Source organism: Prinia subflava, chromosome 10, assembly GCF_021018805.1.
Source record: "Prinia subflava isolate CZ2003 ecotype Zambia chromosome 10, Cam_Psub_1.2, whole genome shotgun sequence".
In the NCBI taxonomy this organism is placed as follows: Eukaryota; Metazoa; Chordata; class Aves; order Passeriformes; family Cisticolidae; genus Prinia; species Prinia subflava.
In genome coordinates this window covers 27,202,378-27,225,880 of record NC_086256.1, presented here as the reverse complement: position 1 = coordinate 27,225,880, position 23,503 = coordinate 27,202,378, and the positions used below count along the sequence as shown (strand labels likewise).

General features: G+C 43.6%; 1 protein-coding gene across 4 annotated transcripts in view; it reads right to left on the bottom strand.

Moving 5' to 3' along the window:
- RASAL2 (RAS protein activator like 2) overlaps positions 1-21,979 on the bottom strand; it is a 165,283-nt gene extending 143,304 nt beyond the window's left edge. For 3 of the 4 annotated variants that reach the window (XM_063406559.1, XM_063406561.1, XM_063406562.1), the window contains exon 1: positions 21,733-21,979. In XM_063406559.1, the coding sequence (XP_063262629.1) occupies positions 21,733-21,892 (160 nt within the window). In that variant the 5' untranslated portion in view covers positions 21,893-21,979. Of the gene's footprint in view, positions 1-10,859; positions 10,879-21,732 lie in introns of those variants that run through there. The other variant, XM_063406564.1, reaches the window with a different exon arrangement.
- Between the last annotated feature and the right edge of the window lie 1,524 nt (positions 21,980-23,503).

The window sequence follows — 23,503 nt, the reverse complement described above, 5'->3', positions numbered from 1 at the left end:
GGATCAGCAAGTGTGAGAGCAGTAAAATATCAAGGAAATAATGAGAAGCCTCTAATTAATGAAGCTTTCCAAAACCACAGAATATGTCCATAAACTACTTTCCAACACTGACCTACAGTCATAAACCCACCAGAGGATCCAGCACGGGCTGGAGGATGCAGAGGGATCCAGCAGCATGAAATGACTGTAGAAATGACTGATGCCTCCCTGCCCTCCCCCAAAAATCCTCAAATCATTAAGGCTGGAAAAAGAGGGCTATTTTTTCCTCCACATTCAAGTAGCTGTGAATTCATAACTTCTCAAACCCACACACACACTAACAAGTGTCCTTATTTAAAAGGCTCCTCACAGTTGCTACAAGCCAGGAATAAAATAGATATGAAAGTACTGCAAAAGGCACTAACAAGAAAAAAATGTCAGCAGAAAAGATACTGGAAAGAGACAGAAAAGTTTTGATGCTTACTCATGCTAGTTACATGATAGGATGATTTTCCCCAAATATCTGTGAAATCGACTTGTAAAACTGGAAAATAAAGTTTCACCATCTGTGAAATCAGCACAAATACCAGGGATTCTGATCTGAAACAAAGTTCAGCTCCATGTTAGGTGTGTTAAAAAATCAGCGGGTTTGGTTCACTGAGGATGCATAATCAAATGGGACAGCACTGAAACAAATGGGTCCCCAAGCTGCAGCATGTTATTCTTTATTCTGCGTGGGGGAAAAATAATCCTTGAGACTGGTCAGGAAAAGGAGCTGGGACAAGTGTTTGATCACAAAAGTAAAATCCAAAATTTAAACAGACAGCTGAAATTACAAAAAAAAAAGTAATTTATAATCAGTTTTGAGAGACAGTTCCAGACTCCTCTGGGCCTGGAAATCCACTTGTATGTCACTTTTCCCTGTACTTTGTCTCCAACAGCAGGTGCAGCCAGGTGGGGTATTGCTATGAGCCCATGATAAAATTCCGTTTATCCCTGCAAACACTAATATTCATCAATTCTGCCTGCAGATAAAACAATAAATGTTTGCCTCCACAAATGGAGGCGATGTTATTTAAACCATGATACTATTCTAGTAAATCCGAGACAGATGGGCCAGGATTCGGGGACAACTGAAGTTGCTGTGTTTATGATAAGGGAATTAGAGTGACAGAAAGCCTCTTCCTGGGAAACGTGGGATCTAGTAGATTTGCATTTGCTTCGTGAAGATGAATGTTCCACAAATACACTAGTCAAGGTCAGTGAGCCTTGTTTCGAGGTAATGGGTCCATCCTAAAAGAGAGGACCCAAATTCCTAGGTAACTTATACAAAGCAACATCCACAGAGTCCGGCAGGTCACTGCAAACACATCTGATGTAAGTTTTTGACATATCCCATTTCTCTCTGTCTGGAAACACTAAGTAAGAGTTTAGGGGAAAGGAGGAAAGTAGGAGTGCAAATACTCCCATCTCTCAGATCACAAGCATAAGAAATAGAGGGAAAATGTATTCAAAGTTAAATTTGAAGAATATTTTTCTTAACAGTGATACAGTATGATCTACTGATACCACGTAGACACCAAGTAACTTACTTTCCATCTTATATAATCAAAACACTGTTGAAATGAAGTTAGGATTAAAATGTACTGTATCTCCAGCTCCAGCTTGGTTACAGGTTACTTAAATTGTTGGGGGTTTATTGAGCCAGCAAAGAAAGAGTCAAAGGTGTTAACAGAAAAGTCAGACTAGTACTCTGTGACCAGGGAAGCCAAATTTATCCCCTCCAGCAAACACTGACAGAGCTATTACTCAGGCAAGGCTTCAGATAAATCACCGCTGAAGTGGAGTCCCAATGTAATGCAGGGGTTCCTGCTCTTGGTTCATCTACCACAGCTGTTAATACAGTGGGTGACAGAGAAACAAAAGAAGATAAAAGAAAAGGCAAGCTTGCATACACTATTGCTACAAAAAAATAGATGCACACAGACTACACTGAGATGATGTTAAAAACCTGGCATTCTTCTAATGAGTCAGTATTTTAATGATACTATCTGAAAGAAGGATCAGACTAACAAGGCTGCAGGGCAAAAATTAAGACATGAAGAAACCAATCACATGTATATTAACTAAGGCAGCTGCCAAAACTTACTTAAAATGTTTAACTGGACATGTAAAACTAGGGTAAAATTTAAGTGACCAGGTTGACTGAACAGAATCTACTATTTCAGGCATGGCAGATGCTGTGCATCTTCCTTGTATCCCACTTCAGTCTGCTTTCTAATTGTGTGCCTTCAAACCCCAACACCAGTGATCGGATCTTGCTGAACTCCTAACAGGCAGTTCTATTTTTCCACTTGAGGAAAATCTTTGAGTACAATAACAAAGCAAATCCTTCACACTCTCTGTTTCTCACTTCAGCATCACCCTGTGAACTTCAGCTGCTGATAATACTAATATCAGTGTTACTAAAGGCTTGGAGCCTGCAAGAGGAAAGACAGCCCTTTTTTTTTGGGATGTGTCTGAAGTAAATGAGGAAGAAGCTGAGATACTACAAGTTGAAACCAAGGACAGAAAAAAGCATGGAATAATTATGCGTTCCACAGCTTAAAATAAGCAAAAAAATATTGCTTCCTGATGGTCAACCTTCAAATCCAAGGAGGAAAAAAAAGTCTCATTCCAACAGGAAATGAAGGTCAAAACCACTGATATCAACAGCTTAACATTTGAGATGGGGAAAAATAAACATATTGTTATTGATGTTCAGAGGCACAGGGTCAACAGGCAGCAGCAGTTTCCTACACCACTTGTTAGAAACATGGCAAGTTTAAAAGGCCATCATATTTGTACATATTTATGCCTTCACTGATTTTACAAGACAACATTGCAACTAAACTAAAATGGAAAAACAATGAATGGCTCAGGCTTAGCAAAACAACTTTCTAAACCTGTTTTCATCACATCTCCTGATTTAATGGTTGGCATGACATGTCAGAAGTAAACGAGCTTTGTGTAATTATCATGTCTCCTGCTTGATCTCTGTCTTCCTCAAACACTTTTAAAAGAGCAATACATTGCTTAAAATACAAGTGCAAGCAGCATTTCATCTTTACAGCAAAACCTGTTTCTTCTGGTCTCATTATGAGAGATGCTTTTACTCCTATCTTCCATCTTTACTACTTGTATCCATGTTGATGTTGAAACGCTCTCAAAGTGTGCAGCAGGTCACAGGCTTGAGCACTGCTATTTTCCTTCTCCTTTTCCCCAAATGTTTCTTAGAAACCATTTCTTCCTGCAGCAATGAATGTGTTCCTCTGCACCAGGCTGGAATTCCAAAGCCTCTTTGTTTACTCCCTCATTTGCACACAATCCCCAACCCCCTATTTTTAAAACAGCACAGTTCTGAGAGTACTCAATTTCTTAATAAGCTGTCACTGGAAAAGCCTCAAGACAGCAATAATGCTGACACTTACCAGCAACCAGGTAGTTTCAAAAAACAAAAAGAATAAAATCAAACAATATCTAGACTTTGCTGTCTATCCTCAGTACTAATGGATGTAATCACTTCAAAAGTGTCATACATTTTATTTCTGTTTTATTTCTGTTACAGGGGTTTTGAGAGGAGGTTTTGACAATTATTATATTATTCTTGTGCTGTTTTCTTAGGTCAGTACATTTAGCCAGTGCATTTAATGCGTCTTTAAAAATAGGTGTCCTGCCCAAAAAGCATAAACTGCAGGGGCAAGTGAAAAAGGGGAGGTGAGGGGAAAAGGGACAGATTAGAAAAATCAGCTTTACACCTGGAATTGCTGATTATGCCACTGTTTTGCTGGGGGATTTTATTTTGATTTTGAATGCTTGCCTTGCCTTCCCATACACAGCTTTCAGATCTCCTAACTGGTGTGCTGCAGCTCCTCTACTTGCTGACAGCGGAGAGTGTGAGACAGAAGAAATGCTCAAGGCACAAGGACAGATACTCAAAGCTACTGATGGGAAACAAACTAGGGAGCAGGAGCTTTGGAGTAATCATGGACAACAAACAGAACAGGAGGTTGTTATAGAAACTGAGCCAGCACAGGTCTTGGATGCAAATAAGGATCCCAGAAGATGGATGTTATGACCATGCCTAGATCAGGATGATATTTTTTGACATTTCTGGTGCTGCTCCTGAGCTGTGAGTGAAGAAAAGCAATATTAGAATGCTGAGTTGCAAGACTCGAACCTATGTGGTGCAGAAGCTTGAAACTCCACCAGCTTCAAGAAGCTGGCAGTAGTCTTGAGTTATAAAACCACAGAATGGTTTTGGCTGGAAGAGACCTTGAAGATCATCCACTTCCAGCCCCTGGCCATCGTCAGGGACACCTTCCACTGTTTCAGGTTGCTCCAAGCTCTGTCCAACCTGGCCTTGGACACTTCCAGGGATGGAGCAGACACAGCTTCTCTAGACAACCTATGCCCAGGCCTCACCACGCCCACAGAGAAGTATTTCTTCCTAAGATCCAGTTTAAATCCACTCTCTGTTAGTTTGAGCCCATTTCTCCTTGTCCTATCATTCCATGCTCCATAAACAAGTCTTTCTCCATCCCGTGGGCTCCCTTCAGGTACTGAGAGGCCACAGTGAGGTCACCCCAAAGCCCTCCCTTTTCCAGGCTGAACAGTCCCAACTCTCTCAGCCTTTCCTCACAGCAGAGCTGTCCCATCCCCCTGATCATCTTGGTGCCTCCTCTGGAACTGCTCCAACAGGTTCATGTCTTTCCTGGGTTGGAACCCTAGAGCAGGAGGCAGCTCTACACAGATCCCTAACCCCAACAAATCTCTGCCATTTAACAGTGCCCTGCTGCTATTTTCTAAATTCCAACCTTTCAGTCACAGCATCAGCAGAACACAAGGCTTTACTTCTGACTGTCAGCAAGTAATGCACATACCAAACCAAGCGCGGCAGCACCAGCCCTCCTGTTCAAGGTGTTGGATGTGTGCTACAGCAAATTGTTTTCCAGACAGTTGAAGGATTTAAATAGAATATGATGTGACTTCTTTGCATTGACTACCAAATAAAATTAGAAATTCAAAGGTCTCAAAACTCCCTGAGTGTTTTCTGGGAACACCCTGAATGCACTGAGAGAAGCTGCTGAAGCAGCATAACCTGGAACATGAAATTATAGTGGAAATACCTATAAGCATTCTTGTAAACAGATTATGCATGGCTGATTGGGATAAAGGCTGCTGTGAAAGACCAGATAACCAACTGAAATATTCAGCTGCTGGTGATATGAGGGAAGGAAAGGATATTATTAAAATGTTTATTATGGTAATCATAGAAATTAATTTGAAAAAATCAGCTCCCACTATACAAGCCTCATAATAAGCTTATAGCCTAAACACTGATGCCTTGTCAGATTAAGCAGACTTTCTTCCTTTGTATTTTTTGATGTGATATAGCTACATGCTGGGTTTTTTCTTTAGAAGAGATCTTCAATATACTATTACCAGAGAAATAGGGCTGAAAGATAGAAGTGTCAGCCTTTGAAAGGCAACAGGATTTAAAAATGAACTGAGGAGGAAAAATGTCGTTATCTGTTAATATGAGACCTTTTAAATTTTTTTTAAGCAAGTTAATGTCATTTTACCATTCAGAACTTGGGCTACAGAGATAACAGGATTTACATGATCATGACAATTTTTAAAATACCCCATCACTGTTACTAAATTTTACTTGTCCTGCAGACAAGTCAAAGCAATTTTCTACTTGTCAGAGATGATAAATCAGTTGTCGGGTGACACTGACAGGTGGATTTGTCAAATCTCCCATGAAGAACTTTGGTCTCTGCTTTCAGGCTGCCTGGGAACTCCTGAGAGTGCAGTAATACAATTGATTAAGAGACTGATTAGGAAGAGTTTGGATTTTTAGGGCTGCTGCCCCTTTCCCCAGCTTCCCTGGTATTTTTCTTTCTGCTTTACCATCCAAGTGGGTGCACAGCATCAAGCTGCTGCTGGGTTTTATTCTTGCACTTCACCCACAGAATTCCACTTAAAAGTAGAACAGTTTTTAAAAAAAACCCCTCCAAACCACACACTGTGTTTCAAAATACATTATTTGGCTTATAAATAGGGATTTCTCTTTTCTTCAAGTCAAGGGCACACCTTCAGAAAAATAAGAATCAAACTCCATTTTTTGTACCTGTTCTGTTTGCCCCTATGTAAGTTACTCAAAAGAAACAACTGGTATTTCAGTGAGATATGTGAGATGGCAGAGATGTGTGAATAGAAGTTAATACCTTGTGTGTAGAGTAAAGGTGGAAATGTTGTAGTGAAATACTTCATGTACTGACATTAAACAAGTTTGACAAGACAACTGAGGCAAATTGTTCCTTTTTTAGCCCTTTCTTCACAAAACAACTGAGAATGGTGTTAATATTCTGTCTGGGGTGCACTTCTAGAAGGGATAATTTTGCTTAGGAGACATGGCGGGTGTAGCAGAGAGACTAATTTGGAAAAATAACAAGCTACAGATAGTATACAAGAAATTAGAAAATGCAGAAGAGGCAATGTTTTTCCCTACCCTTGGGAGTCACAGCCCTTGGGCGCTGGGGCTCTCCAGTGGTGATCTCCTCCAGTGCTCTGCAGAGACTTTCCTGATGCAAAGACCAGACAAATACAAGTAGCAGTTGACACTGGTCCAGCAGATAAGAAAAGATGGGATGCCTCAAAGTGAAGTCCAGAGGTAGCATTTCAAATGGAAGCCTCCTCCCAGGCAAGGGACTCTGTCTGTGAGGGCCTCTCCTAGAACCATTGAGCACCATCTCATCTTTCAGATCTTTCATACACACCTTGGAGTTGAGTTTGACCTCTCAGATTTGCTCTGCTCCATCTCCAGGACACTGCAGGCATGGCTTCCCTGGGATTGCACAGAACTCTGCTGAGTTGGGCATGTCATTCCATTGCTCTGAAGTTCAAAGAACCAGCAGAAGCAGCAAGGAGTTTCCATCCTGCACAGAAAACGTGAGCTCTTTCCCAACTGAAAAAAGGCAAGTCCCTACTCACGAGCCTGCTCACTGGAACACCTGAAAAGGGTAAGGTTTTACATTTTATTTTCTGTCGGCAAGTAATGCCAAAGAATTTGCAGGTTTCAGATGAAGCATTGGTTTTGCTGTGTCCTAGGATAACATTTGTACTGTCCTGTAAATATCCACATTAAATCCTCAAGCTTAAGGACTTTTTTGTATCGTTTTGACAGAAAGGTTGTTCATCCATATTCCTGAGCTGTTGTAAAGCAGGTCTTCTTCCTGCATATTATGCTCAGCGTTACAGTAAGTGGGGAGAAAGACATTTCTAGCCACTGACAAAGTCTGAACAAATTGCCTGGCAGCAGCACTCAGTTCCCTGTATTCCCATCTATCCAGGGGCTGAGTCAGAGCTGCCTTCCCCCACTGTAAGGAGGCAGTGTGGAAATGATGACAATCCATTTTAGGGGCTACAAGATGAACTAAGACCTTTGGTATTAGTGTAATGCAGACACAATTCTAATTCTAATAAAGTCATTTATTGGAGCTGCTAAGTGCAGCTGTTCTTCCCTCACTGTGCTATGAGCAGCAAGAGTGAAGCTGAGGGGTGAGGCAAAGAAACCAAGAGGGGAAATGAAATAAATCATTTGGAAAACAGCTGGACAGTAAAATGGCCAGCCCTTAGGCTAGAGAGCTACCCTAGATTTACATCACCATTAAGATGAATCTAATTGCCATCTGGGTATGCAAGCTACATTTTAAGAGATACGTGTCTTTTAAAATTAATCTGCAGTTATTTCTAAAGATAAGCTGTAACTGGAATAAAACTCCCGTGAGAGAATCCAGAGCAGAGTTGCCAAGTGTCTTTAGAGGCAAAAAGTTTTTTCCTTGGAAGTGCTGTGATTCCCTGAGAAAAAATTTCTGAGGATTTCTTCCTTGCTGTCCTGGGGTGACTTTATGATGCTTGTATCCCCAATTGTCTGTTCTGTTTATGCTGAATTTGCTGACATATATTGCATGAATAATTTATGTGCTTTGGTACTCATAGTATTAGAGAGACACAATTATGAACAGGAGAGAACTCTTCAATTTTAAAAGTTGTTTCTAATTCAGGCTTCATTTGTACTACTGTGGAAGAAAGAGAATGATACTATTCTCTCTCTCTCTTTCTGCTGTCATAGGAAAATTGTGCAAAGCACAGAGCCAGGCAATATCTCTTTTAATCCTAAACCAACAGCATTCAGATTGCAATATGAGTTTCAAGGGGAAAAAAAGTGAAAAAAACCACAGAGGAATAATACCACGGTGGCTCATCAGAATATTAAGGAGATTGCTTATTGTCAAAGCTATGGAATCAGATGCTGATAATTCAGAGCTCCTGTCCAGCTCAGCTTCCAAGCAACAAATGCATCTGCATGTGTTGGGGAATAGATTTGTATTCGCTGTTTCCTATATGCTGATGAAGGGAAAGATAAAAAAAAAACCCAAACAAACAAGGTATGAAACTCAGCAGCTATCCCTCATGAGTGCCCATGTTTCACTTGCTTTGCTGGACATTTCAACCAGAGAAAAAGAACATCCTAAAAAGCTGCAAACCACTAACAGCTTTCACATGCCATGCCTCTGGACCAGCATGGCCTCTTGTACCAAGCTTGCTTCCAACAAAAACAGCACCACCCCGCTTCCACCCAGCATCCTGCTGGCAAGAAACACGGAGAAATAGATGGTGTACCCAGAAAACCACCGTGTCTCTCCAGCTGGCACCCCCACACTTGCTGAATTCTGCATTTTCTCCCCAATCACACGCAGCTCCTTTAACCTCAGAGCCCTGGTAACGCTCAGCACAATGCCAGAGGTTGCCTTTTGAGGCAAATTATTCCATTGCAGCTACTTTCAGCTGTATTTTTAGCCCCCAGACTCTTCCAGCACATTTACAAGCAGAACTCCACCTCCTGTTTATACCAGCACACAAGGCAACAAGGGAGGCAGTGAGGATTCTGACTTAGAGCAGTGGGCTACAGGAACGTGTTTCTCCTCCAATACCTCACTACCTGCAGCACTGGTGAACATCTCTTGTAGTTCAAGTTCTCCCTTCACCTTCTGTAAAGGTTTTCCTAAGAGGGTTGAGGGCACTGTCCACCCAACCCCAGGAGAACAAAGACAAGTTCAACTCCAAACCCTAATGAGAGCTGAACATCACCTTTACTGAAATTCCTTTGACATTGACACACACAAAAACAATTTCCCTCATGGTTTGAACTGCTGTTCCAAGCAAAAACTGTACAGTTAAAATTAGTAGCATGCTCATTTTATAACAGAGACACACACACAAAGCTGGCTACTCTTTGCTGGAAACCAAAAAGCCACCAAGGTTCCAGAAAAATGACTGGAGTAGGTTTTTCTTTTGGGTAACCAGTGTTTATACCAACTTGACACCCGAGTGAAATGGAGCAGGGAGAAAAGCAGCCAGTTTTACCACATGATGATTACAAATGCTACATCCTCTTTGTGAAATTACAGGAGTGAATGATTTTTTTCCAATGAGGTATTAATCCCCCCAATCAGACATAGCTAAATGTTACGTATCTGCTGAAAACTGCACTTCTGCATCACACTAACTGTTTTTAAAGTGTCCCCACAAAGAAGTAAACACACACCTCCTGCCCCAGATAAAAAGCAAAGGCACCACTAATTGAAGATACAGCTCAGCCTCACCCTGAATCACCACCAGTGGAAACTACAGAGAAAACCACAAGGAGCAACACAAATGAAGAACACCCCAGATGAGTAAAAGGAATAAGAACTGGGATGTTGCTTCCTCCAGCTGGGCAAGTGCTTAAGTAATAAGCACATGACATACTGCAGGCCCCTGCAAGGACAAGAGGCCAGCACAATGCCCCGAAGAGTCACAGGGCTGGCCAGTTCCAGCACGAGTAATGAGAGCTCCAAGGAAACACAGGCATTTCCTTCCCTAATTCTCCAAACACTCCAGGGTCTCAAAATGGTCAGCAACAGAACTTGGTGAGGAAAGTACCCAAGAGTCAGCCACGTCATCTGCCCTGGGTGTAGGCAGAAGGACACTCAGGCTGGTCCAAGTTTTCATCTACCAGAATTAAAAACTGGCTAGTGAGCTTCCAGCATTTCTCATGGAAGGCACTTCCTTTTGGAAGGGAATGAAAAAAGCAACCTTAAAGCAGTGAAAGTAGGTCACAAAGAAGCCACATCAATAAAGTCTGGAAAGCAAACAGGGAGGGATACTGTGTCAGGTATAGAATTGAGTGGTTATTATAAATGGAAATCAAAAGTACAGCTAGAACATCTCAACTGGAAAACTGATGGAAAACTACACTCCAAGTGATACACTACAGTTTTCCCTCCATAAGTTCCCTGCAAAGCTACTCCAAATTTTAAAATTAATTGCATGCTTTTTACACTGAACTCGTGATAACCCTTCTGAACTCCATCAACAATAACAGCAGTCTTGACAGCAAAGATTTATGTTGTTGGGTATCAACCTCCCAACACCCCTCTGTCACCACAGCTTTCATTTGAGATTCATCCCAAAGCATTTTTAAAGCCATCCAGGTAGAGATTGATCTGCAAACAGATGTGGTGGTTATGTTTTACAATGGGATGGATCTGTCAGCCAAGAGATCTGATGGCCTGGCCAGCAGATAGCTGTGGTAATCCCACAGAGATGGCTGTAAAAGGTCAGCCTGAACACACAGAAAACTAGGGCCCAGCAGTCCACTCTCACCTTTTTTCACCCAGAATTAAGTGAAACATCAAAGCTAATGTAACCTGTAATCAGAGCAAGAATTTTCTCAGCATGGAAGAAGCAGGTTGATTTAATTCTTGGCACCTGTTTATAGGAACACCTACCTGCTCAGAGGGGAAACCACCTGAACTCCTAGCAGAGCACTTGCTGTGTCCCAGGCTGTCTGGTTTCCTGCCCATTCTGGAATTGATTTGGACCACTGCAAGGAAAACAGTTACTGTCTCTCAATACTAACAGCTATTGCTCTTCAAATTATTCCTAAAGACAAGGATTATAATCTATTTTTATAAAAATGAGTTAGTCAAATTACAGGACTAAGGAGAAAGGCTCCTTCTAGTTGCTTATGTATAATTCACAGTTGCTTACTGGCTCCCATATGTAATAATTACAGATGACCAGTATTATATATCACCATTATATATAACCAGCAGGTTAAAGGTGCCAAGAGAGCCATTAAACCCAAATTACCAAAAATGTACAATTTGAGATAACTGGGCAAACACCCTGCTGAACTCAGGATCCAGATAAATTTGAGACATGATGATTCAGGTGTTGCTCTCATAGCTCTCACAGCAAACATATATTTATCATTGACAGACATATTGCATTTTTAGACGGTTTTGTATTTTCACCCTTTTCTGGTTTTAACACAGAAAAAGCAATGTATTCTGACAAAATAAAATAGCAGAAAGCCAGTTGTGCCAGAATTGCAAAGATTAATGCCCTTTCATACCACACAGGTTTTTAACTATTATTAGTGCATTCCTCTCAATTTTTTTCCAGCAAAATTTCGGACATATTTTGACTTTTACAACATGCAAATTCCCCATTTCCAGCACTGGTCTAGACTAAAAAAAAGAAAAGGTATTTGTTTCCTTCTTATCATCCCGCCTTTTATCCTACACATTCATCATGTCTGCAAACAGAGGCTGTTTACTTCACATTCCTGACTTCCCTATTAGTAAGTCCAACAAAAAAAAAAGAAAAAAAAGAAATTAGAGCGGAAAATGCTTAACTTCCGTCTGTAAAGCTTGTCTAGGCTGACAAAAAAAAAAAAAGAGGCTTTCTTCCTAATTTGATTTAATGGTTATAATGATTTAATGGCTATAAATTGAGAAATTAGCAACCACTGGAATCAAAATGAGGAGAGTTGAATTAGAAATGGCCTCAGTTCACACTGCTCTGACAGTACTTACAGAACTGGACGTGAGCAACTACAGGAGCTTCTTTAAGCAGAGGAGTCGCCAGCCAAGGGTATGTGAAAGCAAACTGACATAAATATTTATGGCAAGACCATAAAACTTTTTCGCTACTTCACTATATGGGATATAAAACTCATTATCTCTAGGGAGTTGAGACTATTTGAAAACTTCAGTGAGCAAGGCCTTAGCTAATGGAAGGAGTTAAAGAAGGACCCCATGAAATCCATTCAACAGGGTAATCAATCACCCCACACCTCACTGACATCCTAAGCAAGTGCTGCCAGAGAGCAAGAGAGAAAGGGACCCCATAAACCAATGCCATTTAGAAGATAAATCTTCTCAAACCTGGTTTAGAAGGATGTTGGTTTCTTCCCTGACTTCTTATTTTCCAGGATACCTATCAACTACTCACCATCCTGGACAAAAAAAGATGGAAAATAATTACAGAAACATACCTCAAAATAGGAAATACTTGGTATTATTTGACAAGGAAGTCTAATGATTTCCTAGCAAGTGCTAGGAAAAAAAACCACATTGTGTTTTTAGTCCGTGATGTACGTGTTCCAGTATATTTAAGCAAGTAGGAAACGCAGCAGAGGCAGCAGCCTGTGTGTACAGCTTGAGGTATAACCTCATAATGTAAATAAACACCTTTTCAGGAAGCATTTTGTCTCCTCTTCTTTCCTAGAGCCTGCACTGCACTGTACTCCTAAGATAAAATACCTAACTAACATGGAATACCTGACTAACTATGGATCAGTCAAGCACTGGCAAAGTGAACCAAATTTGTTACACTCTGGTCCCAAATGCCATGGGAAGGATGTTTGGGTTCAAAGTGGTTTTACCACTGTCCTATGGTTTTCCAATTTTCGTCTGTGATATATGTACTTTCTTCCCCCAGTCAGCAGTGAAGAGTTACCTACCTGAAATTAATGATTTAATTTCATTAAAATGGCACCACCCAGCCCTGCTTACAAATTACGAAAGGCTAATGAGTGCTGGCTATCCAACTCCTTCATACCAGTGGTCCAGCCTGCTATCACTGTAATGAGACAAGTTTATTTCATTTTGAAGGTCAACAAAACTTTACCTTTGGCTTTGTGGGGAGTAAAAAAAAAAAAAAAAAAGAATAAAGATGTAATCACCTGAATGAAAGTCCCCCCCTCTGAGAGCATCTTGCCCTGCTGACCTATAGATCTGACAGCTAATAGGGTATTTGAGAGGATTATTAATGGTTACAGAGGATCCAAGTAAAGCAGCAGGCTCAGAGGCACCCCAAACACAAAGCAGTGCAACCCAAGGCATGGAAGCAAAGCACTGGAGGTGTCTCAGGGGATCTGGCTTCTGTTGCCAAGTTTCTTGTATGTCCTTGGACAAGTTATCTGACCTATTTGTGCCTCATTTCCTCACCTTAGAGCAGCCCTCTCAAATAAACCATGAATGCTTTGGATGCACTCACACAGCCAAGCAATGAATGGTGCAAAAAAGTGAAACTGATCCTTCCTCCTTTAACCGTGATGGATTTGTTAATAAAGCAGTCACCATTTGTCAAGTCAAAATGGAACAGAAAACTGAAGCAAAGTGATGGTTTAATTTCTAAATGAGATTCAAGGACTGCATTCAGCCCTCCCAGCCACTGCTGCTTTGCACACATTTTCCTGCAACCCTCACAGCACACACTGTGCTGAGTAGTGCAGCATCTGTCCCCTATCTTGTTGAGACCAGTATCAGTGCACTAAAGAGTCAGCTAAATGAGGGTGTGAATTACCTCCGCTTATCTCAAGCCAATCCACTGACTCAAGTAATGAGATCCTGAAAAAAAGCAAGCAGCTTTTTAACTCTGTCATGCAAGTATCAAATGTGGAGTAAAAATCCCTCTAGAAGTGCCAAACCCACCTGAATTTCTCCAAGCCCTTACTAGCAAAGGATGATGTATATCCCAAGAGGAGAAATGTGGTTATCTTGTTCTATTCCATGTTGTAACTTCGAGTCCCTCTGTGAGGGATCTCCCAAAAAGCGGATGCGTCATAAATTTCCAGGCTTTCCAAGTTACTCAGCCTAACCCCTAAGACTGTTATTCCAGAGCTGGGAACACCAGAGCTCTCTCAGGAGTGCTGAAGCTGTTGTTGGTGCCGTTTGGCTCACTGCCTGTCCCACAGACCCCAGTGCTTTAAGTTTCCTCTCTTTCCCAACAGAGAACATCTTCTCCTGAAGCCCTAGAAGGTGGTGGTGGGCATCCAGCGTTTGTTACATCGTGTTAGGTGGATACAAAGGACACAAAATGTTTATTCCTAGGAAATTTTGTCTCCTTGTTGGAAATTTCAAGTCAAAATCCAAGTAATCTTCCTGGTTTTCAATATCCTGCCTCCCAGTGCCTTGTTTCAATTTTCTGCTACCAGAGTTAAGAAAGCTTTCTCAGATTGAATGCTACAGTATCTATGGTGTACCTAAGAAATTTTCCACACTCTTCATGACATCCAGACTGAGAACAGGACCGAGGTGAAGAGGTTCTGCTGAATCTCTTGGACTGTTGCTGTGAAAGCCTAACACTGGGAGGGATTAAGTCTGAGATCATTTTTAGTCACAGATTCCTCAACACTTCTCTTCCTCTCATCCCAGTACCGATTTCCATTCCCACACCTCCTTGGAAGCCGGGACTGAATACACACAATCCCCTCCCAGCTCCTGATACTCCACCGTGTAATCCTCCATCCATTTTCAAACACATTTGCCATTTTTCATGTTTGCTGTGTCCTTTATTCTCTGGTCCTGGCTACAAATTCCAAAAGACAAGCAAAGCAGCCTCTGTCTATACGGCACCAAGCGCATCTACAGTGCAGCACTGTGTAAATAAAATGAATCATCTTAAGACAGAAAAACCCGGGGTATTTTCAATTAAACCATTAATATCCAAGAATGCAGACACAGCACTAGAGGAAGAAAAAAGGTGCCTGCAAGTTTTAATCAAGCCAGAAACTCACAGAGAAGCATATGCATTCTTATGCAAATCCGCACCAGACGCATCGCACATCTGCTGAAATGGGTGTCGTTTTCCCACAGTTTGCAGAATTAATGTGTTTAACTAAGTACCTGCCAGTGCTTGCAGTGTAAGAGCTAATTTCTAATGGGGTATTCCCAGTTGGAAAAAAAAATCCTTTTAGATAATAAAGGATCTAAATCCAGGACTTGGTTTTTACATTTACTTAAGTGCAAAGACCCCTTAACCTCCAAGAGCTCATTACTTTCACTGCTCCAACTTGCTTTACAATTAAAAATAATCCCGACTCTTGGAGAAGAGCCCTTCTACATTTTTGTGACCTTTCGAAACCCTATTAAAGAGAATTAACAAATGCTATTCCCTCCTGATCACTTTTATAAAGGCTTTCTGAGATAGGAGGGTGTTAAAACACACAAAGGGCTTTGAGAGAATTTTGCAAACCAAAATGCAGCAATATTTCTTTTCACTTGGTTACTTTCCTTGCAGATACAATTTGTATTTCCATGATTACTATGTCTCTTCACAGAGGATTTCCAAAGACTTCAGATGAGAGCTTAACTTCTGACCCTGAGGCTAAAAAGACATATGTCAGAAAATACTGAAGTCTCAGCTATTTTTTATAAAAATCTATAAATATCAGTTAAAAGGAATCCATGATCTCATAATAAGTCAACAGGTCACAGTTATGCTCTTCTTATCTTCCCTTTTTTTTTCCCCTATTGTTTAAAAATAGGAAACAGCACCACATGAAAATGTTCAGCCAGAGATAAATCGTGTGACTGAAACACAGGAGTCAGGAAACCAGTGTTTTAAAATAATGTCATCCTCATTTTCCCCAGCATACTCTAGCATTGTTGACGCCTCCAAATATTTAAGTGACTTAATAAATTAGTAACCTAGGCAACACTTGCAACAACACAGCCAGCTGAAGGAGTCCAGCTAAAAACTCTTGGAAAAAAAAATGTTTAAAACTTCATTTATGTATAAATTCCTGTCAGTGTTCCTTAAAAAGAGGAAAGGCAAACGGCTTTAATGTCAAAGGGCTGATTCTGCAATAAGATTTTGGAGTAAAGCAACCAAGGGGAGAACAGGCTGTGTCCAGCCCTCAGCTCCACTCCAAGTCACCTCTGCCAATGCACAGGAGAAGGAGCAGGGAAGATCTGTAATTCACCCCCTGCATGATTGTAAGAATTCCCTGGAGTCAAAAAGGGCTATTAGAGGAGCTGTCATAGAGCAGGCATGAGCAGATCACCTGTAAGAGCACTTCACTCATCTTTTGATATGCCCTGCTGCTGGCTGGCAAGGGAAAGCAGCATCTCTGCCCACAGCACACTTGACTGTTTTTCATCTGTAGCAAATCCAGTCACTTAAAACCTTGCTTTAATCAAAACTCTGCCGTTTACAATGGGGCTCCAACTAAAATTCATTGTTACTTATCATCTCAACAAAACTAACAAAAGCTTTGTGCTGTCGGTATTCAACGTCTGTCCCTCATTCGGTACCTGAAGGCTACGATAAGGTCAAATATCACCACAGCAGGCATTGTCCAAATACTCAGGAAATGACATTTCCCGGCCCAAAGAGGTTTATCTTCCAAGCCTGCTTTTACACCAACTTTCTGGGTGAGTTAAAAATAAGCCTATTGATCAGAAGGGAAAGAAATGCTGGTGAACACTGACCTTCCCTCCTCTCCAACACAACACTGGCTGCACAGATGCCGTGCAGCTCTCCAGCTCCCTTTCAGCTCTCCAAGGGTCTCGGCTGCACCTTCCCCTCCTCTCCTGTTAAGTCCTTCCTAAAAGCAAATGCTCTCCTGCAAGGAATTGCAGCTCAATCCCACTCAGAAAGGCAGCAGTACACAAACCCCAGCCCAGCTGACTATCTGCACACGTCTCAAGGAGCAGAAACCCTCAGCAACAGCCATCTCACCTATCAGATTGCCTCGCTGCCTGGCTACGAGGGGTTTTTTTGGTTTTTACATTAACTACACCGTTCCCACCTCTCCCCAGCTAGCCGGCCTCTGGAGTGCTTTGTAACTGAGCTTCTGGAGATGAGAGATAAGGTTTGGAAGCGGAGAGGACGGGATCCCCCTCGCCGTGTTTCGGGCATCCTCGCCAGGTCCTGCAGCACCGCAATGAAGATGCCGCCACCTGGTGGGACCTCCTCGGGCTCGGGGGAGGCCGGGGGCGGGCGGGACCTTGGGGTGGGGGTCACACTCCCCAGCCCCGCACGCACCTCTCCGGAAAAAGCCGGCCAGCAGCATGAGCAGGGCTGCAAGGAAAGGATCTGCTGACAGCAAGATGCTACTCGTTACCAAAGCCTGTTGGTACTCATCCAAAGCAAGACGGTTTGGAAATGGATAATCTTTGCGTTTTTAGATGCGACTGAAAACGGCGGGATAAAACAAGGATATAAAAAGAAAAGGTAGATATAAAAAGCTACTTACACAGTCATAGTGAGGCAGGCTGTAAAGAACCAGAAACCCCTCAGAACAGAGTTAAAATCATTGATATAAAAGAGCTGAGCAAGGCAGTCAACGAGCTGCTGGAATGGATAGCTCACAGAAACTGGGCTTTTGAACTGAATTTCACATGATTAGGAGGTGCTTCTGCTCAGTGCCCAAGCCACAGGTATTTTTTAATCCCTGCATGACACCACGTACATTACCGTGGCTTCAGCCCTGAGCGTGAGTCTGGTATTTTCTGAGGGCAAATACACTTAAAAGCCTGGAACTCAGGTTTGAGGCACCCAAGAGACGTTTCTGTCGGGTTGCACAGGGTCTAGGGCTTTTTCTGGAGTTAGAGCCAGTGAAGCTCTGTCTGCAGACTGATATCCATGAAAAGGCATGGAGCCCTTCTAGCCTATGCTTGAAGAGCCTTCTTCTTGCCAGGAGAAAGGGGGGCGAGGAGGGCCATTCCAGCAGCCGGGAATGTCTCCAGACTGCCCGCAGCATTAGAGGACAAGGTGATGAAAGAGTCCACATCCTATCTGCACTCCAGTTTGTACAACTACCATCATCTTTTAGCACTGCTGCTAAAAGAGAAAGACATTTCCTAGCCCTGATAAGGCCCCAGAGCAACAATGTCTGTTCACAGGATGAGCACTCAAGAACAGACTCTTCCCTGTGCTATTTTTTACTTATTTCAGCAACTCTTCTTTTGCTACTTTAGCACAGGAGCTTTTGCAGAGAGCTTAGAGCAGGCACATCATCAATGACTCTGACAACCCCATCATAGAAGTTTGCAACCTGTTTAGACACAGACTGTACATCAGGCAAAAAACCGATTCTACCCCCATCACATGCAACATTTAACACCAATGCTGTGATGCTGGCTTTAGAATCCATTCCTGCAAAATCCATGGATGTTCAGTCAGCCACACCAGGCAATGTAATTGCTCTGTTTCCACAGTAAGCAAAAAATGTTATTCAGTTATTGCCCTGCCTCCTCCTCACAAAACCTGTTTCAAAGAGCAGAGAAAAAGACCTTGAAACATGGGTGGATGCTTTCAAAAGTCACCACTTTTAGAGAGAGGCAAAAGAAACAAAAATCATAGCAATAATCCAGGCAAGACACCTCCCCCCTCCTTACCCCTTGCACACATGCCAGGAGTCTGAATGGAAGCCGTCACCCAGAACACATGTCGATACATCTTTTACAGAAACATTAGTTGTGTGTCAAAACCAGTTCTTGGAAACATCATCTAACAGCACTCACATGATTTGTGTTTCACGAGCAATTAAACCTATCACTCTGAGCAGCAAATCTGCTGCTCCTGTCCACTATTCAAACATCAGGTTAGGGGAAACTAATTATATTTCAAACTCCGTCCATGGGTAAGGAAACTGTATTTCCATGATAATGTCCTGGCTAATTCGCTTAAGCAGAAGCTGCTGAACCTCCAGAACACAGAATGAAACAGCCACCCTTGGAACTAGTGCAGCTAAGGCAGGAAATGCAAAAATAGCCAGACTGTGATTTAGATCTCGTAGTGAAGTCAGACAAGACCTCAGTGTCACACTGAAATCACATCCCAGACATTGTAAAGTCCTACTGTATTCACATCACTGTCATACTGCTGGCAAGCCGCAGAGGCCAGCAACGATGGGACTTTACTGCTAAATTCTTTTCTCTGTGCTAACAGATGAAGTTTTACAGGCTCTGCAACCAGACCAGCTCCCCTCATGGCAGTAATTACTTCTTTGGACAGAGACAGAGTGGATGGCACACCACTGCCAAGTAGAGACGCACAGAAATAAACAGCTGTCTGTCTTTAGGTGGCTGCTGAGCTCTTTTTCTTTAAAATACCGGTTTCCACTGCTAGGGATGCTTTTCAGACAGTCACCTTTCATTTGGAACAACTCCCCTGCACAGCGATTCACGTTCACAGAGACACGTGGAAAAGAAATGCAGCGACATCAAAAGCTGCATTTCTTGCCATGCCAGAAAACGCTTCTCCACTTTTCATGTGCTCGATATTCCTTCCCTCCCCCAGCCATTCATGGTGAAATAATTAGTGTTAGTGTTCTCATTGTTTATCAGACAATACAGACAATAAGGCTAAGCTTTCTGCTCCTGTTTTCTTTTGCTATGCTGCTGTGGTTCCTCAAACAACTGTGCAAGGCTTTACTTTTAATCCTATGAATAACACTTGTCACTCATAGGTTTGTAACCCATATTTAGCTGTGCACAAACATGGCACAGTTTCAGCTTGATTCATTGTCCGCAAACTTCTCCAGATGTGCTCATGCAAGAAAAAAAAAGGCTAATAAGCAGGAGGAAACAAACAAATACTAGTTAATCCGATTGCAATTTCTTAGGGAAGGAGGGAAGACACTACCACATCAGGTTCTTTATGAGGGAGAGGGATAATGAGTTGTTTTAAAACACAGACTAGGAATAATTAGTTATTGTCCTTGGGCTACGAGATGTATTTTTACGTGCTTGAACTGTATGCTGATTTTTATAGCCTGTGAGCTAGCTGGGCCCTGTCACAGTGAATTTTTCCCCATTTATCTTCGTGTTCATGTCAAACTACAAGCACATCACAACGCATGACTTTATCAACAAGCAATGTTCCTCACTGTGGCTAATTTTGAAACCACATTCCTGCTTCCACTCATGGCAGATACAACCTTGGGTAGCAATCAGATAGGCTGGTGCCAGACATCCTCTTCTTAAGTACATTCTCATTTTACCTTTAGAAAGTATTCTCAACAAACAATGTGAAGGCAAACTGCTTTCTTTGGAACTCCTCTCAACAACAGCAAAGAGATATTTTTGCATAAGGCCGCATTTTATAGTCTCAGCTCTAGGCTGGGATTAACGAAAGCAAGGTAGGCAAGAAACAGCAAGCTAACAGTGGAAACTACTAAAAATCCCAAACTTCTATTACAATTAATTGTGCTAAATATAACTTTGCTCATTGATGTACCAGACAGAAAGCAGACAGACAACCTCATCCCACTGCACCAGCTTTTCAAGCTTCCAAAATAAACACAAAGGTTTATTTGTGACCACGCTCTCTAGAAAACCTGCAGCCTGATCTTCCTCATTTGATATGTGTGAAGGCCCAGGCTAGTGGTACTCACAATAATTACCTGCCATCAGCCAAGAAATGCAGCAGAGTTCTTGCAGATAACTTATTCATGTCATCGTTGTGTTTCAGAAATAACACAACCAGCAACAGATCAATGGCATGGGTAACAGAGAGCATTTTGGTTCTAGTTTTACACGTCAGGGAAAACCTGGAGAATCGTCAAGGGATTCAGGACAGGGGAGGAAGAGGAAAGGGACAATCACCAGCATAAGACATGTTAAAAAGTACCAATCAAAAAAGTGTTTTTACAGGTTCTTCATAATCATAGAAACATGGAATGCTTTTGGTTGGAAGGGACCTTAAAGACGGTTTTGTTCCAACCAGCCTGCCATGATCAGGGACACTCTCCACTACACCAGGTTGCTCCAAGCTCCATCCAACCTGGCCTTGAACACTTCCAGGGAAGGGGCAACAATAATATCACACAAAGGTAACGTGCACACACCACAACTGGTCCCTTTTCAAGGCTGGACCATCAAATTTGTTACAGGAGGGAAAACAAAATAATGCCTGCAGTGCTCTTCACTCTGAAACGTGGGAGTAATTATCCTTAGACTACCAAGACAAACAAGAGGGAGAGACAAGGAAAAGATAAAACAGAATTTCCACTATTTAGGTGCTGATCGAGAGATTAAAACCGACTGCACTTCAGCTGGGAGCCTAAACAAACCAGAGGCCCGACCACATAAATCAAGCTAATTTCAAAAGGCTACATATCAGGGAGAGTTTGACAAAGAAGGGGAAACAACCCCTCGTCCTGCACAGCTGAAGATCTTAACATCCTTTTAAAAAATTACTAAGGTGCCAGTTTAACACAGACCAGTAAGTCTGGGGCGACGGGACCCGCCGTATCAGCACCTCCCAGGCCTTCAGTAGCTCATTAATACTAATTAGATCCCGGAGTGCTCAGCCCTGCCGGCACCCGCATCCCGGGCACACATGCTGGGACTCCGGGCACACAAAAGCTTTGGACGCGGATCCCGGCACCGGAGCATCCCGCACCTCGGGAGAGGGGAAGGCGTGGCGCCGGCTCAGCCCGGGGCTCCGCGAACGGGCCGGGGAGGGGGGAGACAAGGAGCCGCGGGGAATCGGGAGCTTCGGCAGCGGGGAGAAAAAGGAAGGGGGAGAGAAGTTGGGGCCGGGAAGTTTTCCGCCGCTCCCCGCCCCGGCGCCCCTCACCATAGACGCGGACCCAGCCCTGCTGCTGGCAGACCGACTCTCGCAGGACGCGGTCCAGCGCGCCGCCCGCCTCCAGCTCCTCCGAGCCCGACTCTGGCTCCGCGAAGGGCTCTGCCGCCCATGCCGCCGGCTCTGCCGCCGCTCCCGCGGCCGCCTCCATGCTGCCGTGGGGACGAGGAGGCGCCGCCGCCGCCCGCGCTGCGCCCCGGCCCCGCTTCGCCTCAGTGCGGCTCCATCGCTCCCTCCCCCGGCCCGCCCCTTGCCCGCCCCTCGCGTCAGCGCGGGCGGAGCCCCAGCGCCCCGGCCCGGCCCTGTCCGCCCCTGGCCTGAGGGAGAGGCGGGCGATGGCGGGAGGGTGTACCTCTGCTGCCCTCGGGGCTGTCCGCAGCCCTTTCCCCGGCCCCCGCCTCCCCCGGGGCCGCCTCGCTGCGCGGGCCTTGCTGTGGCAGCCCTGAGGGACTCAAGATGGCTCCTCCTCCCCTCAGCGCCGCCGGGCGGGAAGGGGCTCGCGGCTGGCGTGAGGCGTCCCGCAGGAGCACGAACCGGGATCGCCCGGCCGGGGCCTCACAGCGGCCCGTTCCCCCAAAAAACATCGCAGCGACGCCAGGGTGAAGGGTTTAATCTCAGACAGCGGCTGCCGTGGGGTTCCCCGGGCTCGGACCTGCGCTCGCACGCCTGGCCGAGACTGATAAATCTTTCATGCGCTCACACAGGCTGTTTCTCTCAGGTACATGAGGAGATGTGCTGCAGGGAAAGGAGGACAACTGGCTTGATTAAGAGCATTTCATTTAGGGGATTTGCGGGCTGGTTTGTCCTAAATGTCTATTTACTGACCTCCCCCAGTACACCATGTTTCTCTTTTCTATTTCCCTTTTGTATTTTGGTGAATTTCCCAGTGCTTAAGGTACATTTAAAAGTCTAGAATAGCTGTGAATAAAGCATGCATCCTGCAGCGCCTTTTAAATCATGGCATTGTGACTTGAATTTTCAGGGAAGGTGGCCAGAGGGGTTCAGCTTACTTTGGGTTCCATCCCTGTAATGTCTTGGACTGAGTCTGCGCCTGTCCGTGATCAATGTGAGCTGTGTGTGTTCACCCAAGCACTCAGATCCAGCGATTATCTCCACTAGCACAGGCTGCTTCCAAGGGCTCACCTCTGTACACAAAGACATTAACAATTTTTTCTTTATTGAAAGAGCGATTGATTTAGTGTGGACCTGTAACAGTTACGCTGCCATAAAGCTGCTTTAAAGTAGATAACAGCTCCCACACCTTCTAACCACACTTCTGTCATCTTGTTTTGTTTTGCAGCAGAGCAGAATAAGAGGGTTTACACAGCAAGTTGTGGCTGAAGAACAGCAACTTCACTGAGAAAGGAAGGACCATAAATCTCTGAGCTGTGCAGCTTGACAGGTCCTGATCCATTGCCCAAACATGAAGGTTTGTCTTGGGAGCTGAGGATTTGCAAAGTGGTAGTGAACAGTGCCCTCCTGATCCAAGTAAGTTGGAGTACCCTCACACCATATAGTTGTGCCGGCAGTGGAAGCTGCATTAACTGTTTCAGTGGAGAAAAAAAGTCCTGCCAGCCCCATGATTAATTGATGAAACCTCATTTCTGTGAGTTTCTGTCTCATGCTTGACTGAGAGCTTGACCTGAATCTTGCCTTACAATTGGGCCATTCTCTACCCAGTTGGGAGAGAACAGGATGAGTTCTGCCACGGTGGGCATATGATGCCCTGCTGCAATTTCCAGGCTGAGTTGGAAAACGAAGA